This window comes from Pseudonaja textilis, chromosome 1 (genome assembly GCF_049901715.1).
Source record: "Pseudonaja textilis isolate UNSWEBS1 chromosome 1, rPseTex1.2, whole genome shotgun sequence".
Lineage (NCBI taxonomy): Eukaryota > Metazoa > Chordata > Lepidosauria > Squamata > Elapidae > Pseudonaja > Pseudonaja textilis.
Window position 1 is genome coordinate 261,303,020 of NC_141990.1, and position 12,151 is coordinate 261,315,170.

General features: G+C 35.1%; 1 protein-coding gene across 7 annotated transcripts in view; it reads left to right on the forward strand.

Annotated features, from left to right (window-relative positions):
- Positions 1–12,151, forward strand: part of TSPAN18 (tetraspanin 18) — a 167,368-nt gene that overhangs the window by 130,808 nt on the left and 24,409 nt on the right. For 5 of the 7 annotated variants that reach the window (XM_026707444.2, XM_087921401.1, XM_087921399.1 and 2 more), the window contains 3 exons: positions 2,270–2,348; positions 6,800–6,892; positions 8,773–8,967. In XM_026707444.2, coding sequence (XP_026563229.1) covers positions 6,830–6,892; positions 8,773–8,967 — 258 coding nt within the window. In that variant the 5' untranslated portion in view covers positions 2,270–2,348; positions 6,800–6,829. The remainder of the gene's footprint in view (positions 1–2,269; positions 2,349–6,799; positions 6,893–8,772; positions 8,968–12,151) is intronic. The other 2 variants (XM_026707453.2, XM_087921403.1) reach the window with 1 other exon arrangement.

Consider the following 12,151-nt stretch of genomic DNA (forward strand, 5'->3'; position numbering starts at 1 on the left):
GTTGTTAAGTGAATCATTGCAGCTGGTAAGTTAGCAACATGATTTTTATGAATCTGGCTTCCCCATTGACTTTGCTTGTTAGAAAGTCGCAAAAGGGGATCACATGGCCCTGGGGCACTGTAATCATCATAAATGCGAGTCGGCATCCAAATTTTGATCACATGACCAAAGGGATGTTGCAATGGTTATAAGAGTAAAAAATGGTCATAAGTCACTTTTGTCAGTGCCATTGTAACTTTGAACGGTCTCTAAATGAACTGCTGTAAGTCAAGGGCTACCTTTATTGCGGACTAACTCTATCCACAGCCATGAGTTCAATGCTGACTGGCTCAAAGTTGACTCAGCCTTCCTACTCATCCTAATGAAATATGATGACATTGTAAACTGCCCGGAGAGTTCTGTATAGCACTATTGAACGGTATATAAGTCTTAAATTCTATTGCTATTGCTATTAGTTTCTCTCACAGCTATTCTGAAGGAAGTAGCTTACTTCAAATCTATACCAAAGGAATTGAGTTGAAAAACTGTAACTCACCCAAAGCTGCTGAAAGATTCTATAGTTGATTAGAATTGATGTCAACAGCTGACCCTTTATTTACTTTCCTGAAAACTATTTGAATTGATGAACTAACTTAACATTTAATCTTTGTTATCAGTTTAGGGTAGGGTAGGGTAGGGTAGGGTAGGGTAGGGTAGGGTAGGGTTGAATAGAACAGAACAGAATAAAATTCTTTATTGGCCAAGTGTGATTGAATACACAAGGAATTTGTCTTGGTGCAAATGCTCTCAGTGTACGTAAAAGAAAAGATACATTCATCAAGAGTCAAGAATCATCAGGTACAACACTTAATAATAGTCATAGGGTACAATGAGCAATCAAATCATACTAGGAAATAGTCAGTAAAGACCATTAGGATGCAAGCAACTAGGTTACAGTCATAAGTGGGAGGAGATGGGTGAAAGGAAGGATGGGAGGATTAATAGTAATAGTAATGCAGACTTAGTAAATAGTTTGACAGTATTGAGGGAATTATTTGTTTAGCAGAGTGAATGGCGTTCAGGGGAAAATGTTCTTGTTTCTGGTTGTTCTGGTGTGCAATACTCTATAGCGTCGTTTTGAGGGTAGGAGTTGAAACAGTTTATGTCCACGATCTGTAAATATTTTCACAGGCCTCTTTTTGACTCATGCAGTATACTGGTCCTCAATGAAGGCAGGTTGGTAGTAATTGATTTTTCTGCAGTCCTAGTTACAGAGATGCAGATGGTAGATTCAGTAATTCCTCTGTGGAACTGTATCAGCAGTTCCTTGGACAGTTTGAGCTTTCTGAGTTGGCACAGAAAGAACATTCTTTGTTGTGTTTTGTTGGTGATGTTTTTGATGTTAGGTGTCCATTTTAGTCTTGTGGGATGATAGAGCCTAGAAATTTAAAGGTCTCTACTGTTGATACTGTGTTGTCTAGTATTGTAAGAGGTGGTAGTATGAGAGGGTTTCTTCTAAAGTCTACCACCGTTTTTATGGTTTTGAGTGTGTTCAGTTCCGGATTGTTCCAGTCACACCACAAGGCAAGTTGTACAACCTCCCATCTGTATGCGGATTCATCATTGCTACGAATGAAACTAATCACTGTTGTATGATATGCAAACTTCAGTATTGTAACAGATGGATCATTTGAGATGCAGTCATTGGTATATAGAGAAAAGAGAAGTGGAGAAAGCACACAGCCTTGAGGGCCCCTGTGCTACAGGTATCAGAGGTGATTCTGCCTAGCTTCACCTGCTGCTTTCTGTCTGTTAGGAAGCTTATGATCCACTTACAAGTGTGTTCAGGTACCGCTAGCTGGTTTAATTTAATTAGAAGAATGTCTGGAATAATGGAATGAATGTTGAACTAAAGTCTACAAAAAGGACCCTTGTGTAGGTATTTGGAGATTCAAGGTGTTGTAGGATGTAGCACAGAGCCGTATTAACTACATCATCTGTTGATCTGTTTGCTCGGTATACAAACTGCATGGGATCTAACAGTGGATCTGTGATGGTTTTATGATAAAGTTTGAGATACATGGTTTGTGAATCACTTCAAAGGTTGATGAGCCAGGTTATAAGGGATTGGATGTTTTGATGGGCGCTAAAAGCTTTTCATTACTGCTAATGTACATCAAATTATGCAATTAGACTGAGTATATTTACTGGGTTTATCTAATAAGGGTTATCTAATAAGATTGTGTTTTACTCACTTGTATATTAATTGAACATCATCTTTTTCTTATAGGATAAGCGTGGCCAGTAAAAGGTACATGGGACATATATACTATTAGAGATTTATCATAGACATTCCAAGAGCTGCATAAGTGAGTGTTTAAAATTATTTTTTTCTCTGCATTTTAAAGAAAAACATTTTTTATTATTTTTGTTCTTGAAATTTGTAAATAGGCAAATATTGACAAAATCTATGATCTTATGGAAGCATGATGTTAAGACTGTGTATATATACAATATTTTAACAAGCATAGAATCTATAAGAAGTGTAGGTCATCAAGTCAATCCCACTGATCAGTGCAGGGATTCAACCCTGCAAAAGGCTACTCCATCTGTCTAAAGTCATTTGTTGAAATGGAAGTTCATTACCTCTCTTGATAATAGGTTCACTGTTATAATCTTTTTTTTTACAAATATAAACTTTTTAAAAGCATTAAAAAGGAATTAATGGAATTAATAAATGGAATTTGCCTTCCTCTAGCTTAAGACCATTATCCTATAACTTTGAATTTGGGACAACAGAGGGGCACTTTTGATATTCTGAGTGATTTCCTCCAGAAAAGTGCTATCATATCTTCCTCTGTTCTTTATTCTCAATAATAATCATACCCTCATTGGCTTCTTATAACTTTGCAGTGTTCTGCCCATCCTCAGTGTCAGTTTTACCTATTCCAGTTTCTCATAATCTATGCTTAGCAATATGGTTCCTAGACTTAATGTTTGTGCTGCCTTCCAAACAACCTTCACTTTTTTATAAGGTAGAGACTATTTTTCTATAGATGCAACATGCAGCTTAAAATTGCAGCTTTTAGCAACTTTTTTATCAGCTGCTAATAATACTCATTCAACTCACATTTATTTTTAATGAACTACAAGTCCAAGAAGCTTTTCTCACATACTGTTGTTATCCAAGTCAGGTGTTCCACAAGCTCTCCTTTGTATTTGATTCTTCATCTCTAAGTAAAGAATTTATCTCCATTAAATTTTACTCAGTTTCAGTCTAACTTTTCAATTCAGTTTTGAATTTGCTTTGTGTTTTTGAATGTATTAACTCTCTATAGCTCTTCATTTAATCATTAATGAAAATATTAAAGAGTACAAGCTCATTACCGAAGTCTGTAGCACCCTATCTGTTACATCACTCCAGTTTTATAAGGAACTACTATGAATATTATATATGGTTTCCAAGCCAGGAATGTCATAAGATACCTTATTAAATTTTTTGCTGAGCTAAAGTTATATTTTGTCCATAGTCTTTACAATATACTTTAATATATAAAAGGAAGCTATTGATTAAAAATACTGGCAAGATGTTTTATAAATCCGTACTAACTTCTGATAATCACTATATTCTTTTTAAAAATGCTTATGGGTCAATCTTTGTGTGTATGCTTGATTATTATCAATAAAGAGACTGTATTGCTGAGTTGTGTCTTTAGAGAATATGATGGATAGGCAAAAAAAATTCCTGAAGTAAATTATGAAAAAATCAATCCACAATTCTCACTTGAAATACAAAGAACCAGGCTCAAATCACCATATGCACCATATGCAGAGACACAGATCACTTGAGAAAACCATAATGCTGAGAAACATGGAAAGAACGAAGAAGAGAATTGTTTGATAATGGACAGCATATACATTTAATAAATAAATTGAGTGGCCAGCAACAAAGTGAATAAACTAGATTATGGAGATAGTATGTCATTGGATGACCTGAATATTGGGGACAAATTATGCTGAAGAAGATTTAGCTATGTGATTGCTAAGAATTGACACCAACTTGAATACATGATCAGTCAATTAATGTGATTAAAAAAATACAGTAAAATATGGTGTAGATTGATGGAAAAAATGCACCGTATCTCACAAACATAAATGAAAAGATATTCTAATAAGCTCTATAGGAAGAATTTGTTTTGGGACCTAGGGAGAATGCCTTGCTGTGGAAAAAATCAATATAGCTCCCAGGCTGGTGTTCAAAATGGCATTGAAAACATGGCTGCTCCCTTGGTCCTTGGGAAGGGTGATGCTAAGCCCATATACAATTTTATTTGATTAAAGAAAACATTCCTTCAGGCACAAATGATCTTTATTTTATCGCTTGCTTGTTTTTAACACTTTAAACCAGAGACGCCTGTGGAGTTGAGTGTCCTCTAAATTGAATGAACAGAATGACTGAACAAGAAAAGCCTCCAAATAAAAATATTTTGATTTACTTACAATCAAATTTATATAGCTGCCCATCTCACTGAAGGTGACTCTGATAGCACACGAGAGCTAAAAGAGCCAATATAAAAACAAAAATTAAAATCTAAAACATCACACTAATAATTATTATAAAAATACTAACCATATGTGAAGGAAGGATTATAATGCTTCCCTCAATAATGAACCCACTGAGACAAGTTTCTGGGTTCTTTGTTAGTTCCAGGCCTGACAGCATAATCAGGTCTTGAGGGTCTTTTAAAATATCAAAAGGAATTTTTAATGAAAAAAAAAATGCAGCCAGCCCAGTTTCACAGCTGGCATTTCACCACATTTACAAAAGAAAATATTATCCGCTTAAAGAAAAGATTGAGGTTTTAACTGTAAATATGTTTTACATTCATTAAAAATGCTCACTACTCCTTGAGAACTTATCACCTGAGAGCGCAAACCTCCCTTTTAAAACCTGTGAGTGTGAAAGAATTTAGTGACACCTGTCTCCATCCTATTCTTTTCTTCCTTTAACAATGATCGTATATATAAAGAAGAAATTTTTCTGGCACCCTCTGACTTCCATAAAAATGACCTTTTGAATATTTACCATGTTTCTTTTTCCCCTTCATTCCCACTTGGGGAAGATTTTCTTACGGCACCTCTGAATACAGTATAAAAATTCTCTGAGGCAGAGGAGAGATAATCAGCTCTGTTTCTTTGCTTTGTGCAGAGTAACTAAACATTGTAGAACCAGCTTGATTTGGACTCCCTGCTGTTTTCCTTCCCATTTTCTGGACATTCAATTGACCTGCTCACTGTCTTTTTCATACGGGCAGACAGTGTGATTGGTGGAACTGGGTCACGTATCTGCCTCTGGCTATCACCATCATACCTTTTCTTTCAGAGGGAGCATTTTGGCTTGGTTAGGGACTCATGAAAAGCTTAAGTACAGTAGATCAGTTTCCATGGTCACACCAGAAAGAGCTATGGTATTAGAATACAGCAATTCCAAATTCTTTTGAATAGGAAAAAACAATGATAACAGTGGAGAAGGATTTATTTCCTGGTAACTGCAATCCCACAGATAATTTCTGTGTTTATGGTTTAAAACATCCAAATGTCTTTTTAAAGAAGAATTCTGGCATTAGAAGGAAGGTGGTAAGCCACTCTTCCGTGCAGTGAGCATTTTTTAAAATCAAACACACAATATTTGGGGTTATAGGTTATTGTATTTAATATGTGCTGGTTAACATCCCAGCTTTCTAATGCTTCCTGCCTCAATCATATTTTTTCTTCTTTCTCTGTTAGGGAATATCACAGTGGAAATGTATATTTGTATGTCTGTACTTCTTTACACAAGAATCTTCAATCATGATTCCTATAGCTTTGTATGATATAATTATAGGAATAGAGAGAGTCAGGTAGTTGTTGTATTTAAGGACCAGAATAAAATCAATTTAAGGATCAGGGGAGACTGTGAATTCTTGTTCTAGCTTAAATGCAGAGCCAGCTAGGTACATTCTCAGCCCCAAGAAGAAGGCAATGGCGAACACTTCCAAAATTTTGCTAAGAAAACCAAAGAGGCTTCTCCAGCTAGTCACCAGAAATCAGTACTGACTTGAATGCATCCACCATCCCAAAGAAAGCAAGGAGTGGTATAGTTGGGAAAATATCCTCAAAGTCCCACTTGTAGGCATCAAGAGGCATCAATTGTTCTTTTGTCTTATGTCCAAGCTACTTTTTTTCATCTTAAGTTTAGAAGAAGAGTTTAGAAGAAATGAACTTTTGGAAGCCTGCCTTTTACACTTGGTCATTGCATCTGATTGTTGTTTTTTTAATCTATACCTAACTTTTGGACCATTAATTGTAGCTGTAACATTTCAATGAGGAGAATTTATAAAGACTACTGGCAGTGCCTTAGTTTCACTTGCCTATCTTATTTGAACAATTCCAGGTCTTTTTCTAAAATTATATATACACTAGATGTGTTCATTATACATACACTAGGGTGCTCATTTATTATGTATACATTAGAGTGTTGAGATCTGTAGAGTGAGGCCACAAGGCTAATTCACAAAAGAAGGCAACTTTGGTTGTTATGTTTTAAACAAGATGGTAAATTGCACTTTCTCATTAAGTTTTCCTTCCAATCCTGCTGCATCAGGGAGAATACAGGTTGGGAACTGTAGATGTTCATTATTACCTATTAACCTGTTATATTCTACCTCATTCAAATGTGAACCATTCTCTTTATATAATGAATTCCACAGGGCTTTAAGGAGTAGACGGGAACTGCGTCTATGAAATGAAAGAGTTATAAAGAGCTGTCCTTGTTTTTCAGAATCAATTGGATTGTGTAGCCTGCACAATCATGGAGGGGGATTGTTTGAGCTGTATGAAATATCTGATGTTTGTCTTCAATTTCTTCATATTTGTAAGTTTTCTTTGATTTGTCACGTGATCTTTTTCATATGTTTCCTTAGGAGTCGGTTATACTTTGGTAGATGTACTACGGTGCCCCCTTAAATTTCATGGGTAGCAACATTTGAAACAAGCAATTTGCTTTTTATCAGAAGCAGCCAGAACATATTACAACACTTTGAAGTTTGAGATTACTGATGAGGCAGAAGCTGCCCCTGAGTGGGTGGGTGGTTCATGAGGCCCATGGATGGACTGTAGCTCTGAGATACTGCAATTTTAGAACTGGTGTTAACTGTATCCAGTCACTTGGGTATCTTGGCAACTTACAATTTTATGAAGGCAGGGAACATGGTTGGATAATTTCTTAGTGTCTTTTTGCTCAACTTCCATTACTGAGCCTCATAAAAAACATTAAAACTTGACATTTTAAGAGAGCTCTGGGAGTGAGACTGATATGAGTGGGAAGCCTCCATTTATAGATTGTATTCTGGAGTTTCAGGGTTCTCTGGATACTAGAACATTTTCATTATTTTGTTTCTAATTGTTAATGCTTATCTTGCTACACCATTTTTTCTTTTGTCTTATAAACTTGAAAGTGGGAAACATAAGCCACTTTGGATTTTAAGCCTGGGTAAGTAGGTGGGTAGGTAGGTAGGCAAAGAGCCAGTTTAGTATGTTGATTAAGACAACTGGCTAGAAACCAAGAGACTAGGAGTTTCAGTCCTACACCAGGGACAAAACCAGATGAGCTACCTTCAGCGAACAAGTTAATGTTTGCTGATTTCTTATATCTATATTTTATAATAAACTATGTAAACCAACTGTGACAGGCGGTACAAACCTAAATAGCAACATTGCCATGTTCATTAACATGTTGTTCAAGAACAACTGCCTTCGCTTTTCACCAGAACTCTTGGCATGAAATACAGTAACTCTTGAGTTCAGCTTCTTCTGGCAGTACCTTTGTTCCCGAAAAAGCCAGCTGAAGATAATATATATCACCTGTGTATGCAGATAATTCATTGTAGCTGAAGTATTTAGGAAAAATGATCCCACTGAAATCAGTTGAAGTTTAATATAAGCTGGATTCATACATCGTTGCATCATCAATGCAACTTATTTGATTCTCTTAGCTGCTCTAGTGAATCTAGCAATGACTGCTTGTAAGCATGACTTAATGTTTTCCATCCATTTTGTGATTTATTGAACAAACCATAGTTAAATAAAATGATAGCTTATTTTAATGTTTAAACCTGGCCATAGAATAAAGAACAACTATACAATTAAGAGACATCTAGCAGTCCTACCAAGTTTTCTTTTTTAATTCTCCAATGAAAAGTTTTGCAAAGATGAGGAATGAACATATTAAGATTATGATACTAATTCCTTTCTTGAATGTTTGCATGTATTTCCTTTCCTTTGAAATGATGGTGTCAGATTAAAGAAACTATGAAATAAGATTTTGTAATAAATAAGTATAATGAATAACTGGAATTCTTAAAAGGGGAGGCTGCTTTCAGTTGTAAATAATCACAATTTAAATCAATCAATTTAAAAATGAAATGTATTCTTGAAATTTTTGGAAAATGCCTTTTCAGATAAGTTTGGGTCTACCGAAAATTGATGGCCATTACATGTTTACAAATTAGATGTTAACCATTAGATGTTAATGAAGTAATCCAGAAAAAACCTTGCTATCTTTCAGTCATCCAGATTTTAGCAGCTGAGATGTGGGGAATTTATTATGTTCTATTCTGTGAACATAATAAATTGTACCATAAGGATCTGGCCTGCATTGCAACAATTACAATTAAACTTTTAAGTTGAATTATGCTGTCTACAGAACTTATCCAAGAAAATAGGTTTAATCTGAATCTTCCCTTTTTACGACAGCTGGGTGGTACCTGTCTCCTGGGAGTTGGAATCTGGGTCATAGTTGATCCCACAGGATTTCGAGAGATCGTGGCTACTAACCCTTTGCTCTTTACTGGAGCATATATCATGGTGGCTATGGGAGCTATGCTCTTCTTGCTGGGATTCCTTGGTTGCTGTGGAGCCATCCGTGAGAACAAATGTCTTCTTCTTTTTGTAAGTACAACTCAGTGAATTACTTTTCCCAGTGTTCCTACTTGTATTATTTTAACCTAAGTCCAGAAAATAAAGTTATAAATCACTACAATTTATTTTATTTTAAATTTCACATTTTTTAACCACTCATCTCCCTCAGAGAAGGACTCTTTTTTTGTTACTCCCATTACACCATTTAACTTTAAGGCTTTTTCACCCCAAAGGAAAATAATATAGAATACATATGCAAAAAGGAATATAAACTGAAAAGTATGTGTTGCCATGTGGAATATTTCTGAAACTTGGTTCAAAATAAATCAGGATTGTTAAATCACAATTTAAACAGTTGTCTTCTCCTTGAGTGCCCATATAGTGAAAACTATGGTTTATACATAATTATTTTAAAATCATGCATTTTAATTATTTAATACCATGCATTATATTTTAAATTCATGGAATAATCAAAATTCTTTGAATAATTTGTAGAGTTACTTAAAATATTTAAAACAGTTAAAAGAACGGTTAAACATGGAAAACAAGTAAGTGTATTTATTATCAGCTGCCTAAATGGAAGGTAAAGGAGTGGAAGATTATTCACAAAACATGAGTCGGTAGTTTCCTGTAACACCTGAACAAGAACTTTCACAAAAGCCCGGGACACAACATCTTATCTATATATAGCCTATTTCAGAGGTGTTAAACTGGTGGCCCAAGAGCCAGATGCATCACACACAGGCCACGGCAACCCCAGCTCCACAAAGGGGGAAAACATTGCAAAATGTCACATGATGGCAATGTGATGTGGCAACTTTGACACCCATGGCCTATTGTATTTTCATTTCCACCTTTATTCACTCATCCTAATTTGTAACCTGATATCAGTATTACTTTTCTTGGAATAAAACTTGTGTTTTATCATCAGCTCTGTAGCTAAAGAATAAAGAGAGGCTTTGCCAACATAGAGTTTTGAGGAAGAAAAACTCTCAAAAGGCCATAATTATGCCCCAGACTTCCAGTGTGGCTTAACTCACAAAGGGTCTCCATAGATTCAATCTTTATGAGGGGTTGGACGCATCCACATGTCAACCAACTTGATCAAGAAGATCTGAGCTTCACAATCATAGTTAATAAGTAGAGCCTTGACACGTTCCAAGAAAATCCAAGAAGAAAAAAAGTGTCAAATTGTGCTACATCTATTCAAACATAAAGATGTATCTTTTTTCCCCTTTATTTTAATTTTGATTTGCTCACTTCCTGCAGAGACAAAACTGTTGGAGCATTAGATAGCATTCACAAAGATTTTGCCAGCATTTCACTAGTTTCCATCTTTTATTTTCTTGTGGCTCAGACTGAAAATAGTCCAGATTTGGCAACTGGTTCATATTTATGATGGTTTTGGGTCTCAAGGTCATGTGATCACCTTTTTGTGACCTGCTGACAAGCAAAGTCAATGGGGACGGTCGATTCACTTAACAATGGGTTACTAACTTATCACCTGCAACGATTCACTTAACTGTGGCAAGAAAGGTCATAAAATGGGACAAAACTCAGTTAACAAGGTGGACCTACGACACATCATGGCAGGCCTGTTGAAACTAATTGTATGGGCTTAGCATGTTAGCTCCATTGCTTGGTTTATGTAGTTAACTTGTCTCTCAGTGTCTCTGTATTTGTTGTGTCAACAAAATACAAACACAGAAGTAAGTTCACACAAACGCACACACACACATACACACACACACACATATACACCAACAATTTGGCAAAAACAAAATACCATGATATTTTATACTACATGTTCCACTACCCAAAAAGTTGAGTATTCCTGCAAAAACTGAATTTTTCATTCATTTGGCTATTCATGACTAATTTCATCTTAAATATGCAGGGTGGGAAAAGTGCTATATATCAGTGTTTGTCAAGAGCGTGCAAAATAGCATTTTCTTCTGGGGGGGGATTGTATTGTAATGAAGAACTGATGTTGGGAAATGATTAAGCGTGGGGGCCATGAAAAAAAATTGACTTGGCAGAGAGTGTGGATTCAGTGGTTGTTATCTATATCTTAATTAGGGGAAAGGTATTATTTTCATGGACTAATTAAAATCCATGTCCTCCTACAAAGTTTTCAAATATAGATGAATCAGAGGCTTCCCAGGAGAGATTTCTCAGTGATACATAATAAATGCCTGAAGCTTTCAAGTCAAGTATAAATTCAAGGAAAGTATACAGCATAGCTAAGAAATGAGAGAAACATGCATCCCCAGGGAAATTCTTAAATTTCTTTTTCTGTAGAGATTATTTCTCATGTTTTGTTTTTATAAAAAAATGTTGCAGTTCAGTTGAATGAAATATAACTTGTACTTCATAGCCCCTAAAGCTTAGTAGCAGTTGGACTTGTTCAAAAATAAACAAATTGCAAGGATTCCTTAGAAAAAAAACAGTTCGCTCATGGAATAACCTAATGATATTTTAAACCCTTTGATAATGCAATGCTGTATCTATGAATTTTGCAAATCTACAAAATAATTTCATCAGTAAGAAGATGCCAATCTAGTGTGCTCTTTAAAAACAAATCCAATTTATTCTATATGCAACAGTAAGAAATAAATAAAAAAGCAACTAATGCTATTTGCTCCACCTCATATTTAAGGCAGTTTTACTTTTCATATAAAAATGTTAACATGCATCTAAAAATTTATATAAATAACTAGACAAAAAAATAGGTGTCAGAAAATATGCATATCAAAAGTTGGATGACATAACATCCACAATTAACCATAAAAATGTGACAGCAATTTCTTGAACATGCAACGGATCAGAAGGTGACAGATACCCTGTCCACAATTCTTATCTTGGATTCCAGATCAGCAATTTGATCTATTGATTGAATTGTTAAATAAATAAATAAATAAATACATACATACATACATACATACATACATTTATACATACATACATACATACCCACCCAATCAGAGGACTTTGAAGCCTGTTTAATTCCTCTGAGGGTTAATCCAAATATTCAGATTCTAATTGATGATGATGGCAATTTCCCAGTCTTAATTTTTGAACAAAGTTAAAGGCATGTTATTATACGAGGACCTTTAAAAATTAGTTAACTGATTTTAGTATGTAAGGAAAGTTCTTGTAATCCTTTTTTTCTAACCTTCCATGGAGAATGAAGCCTGTTGTGTATTTCAGACAA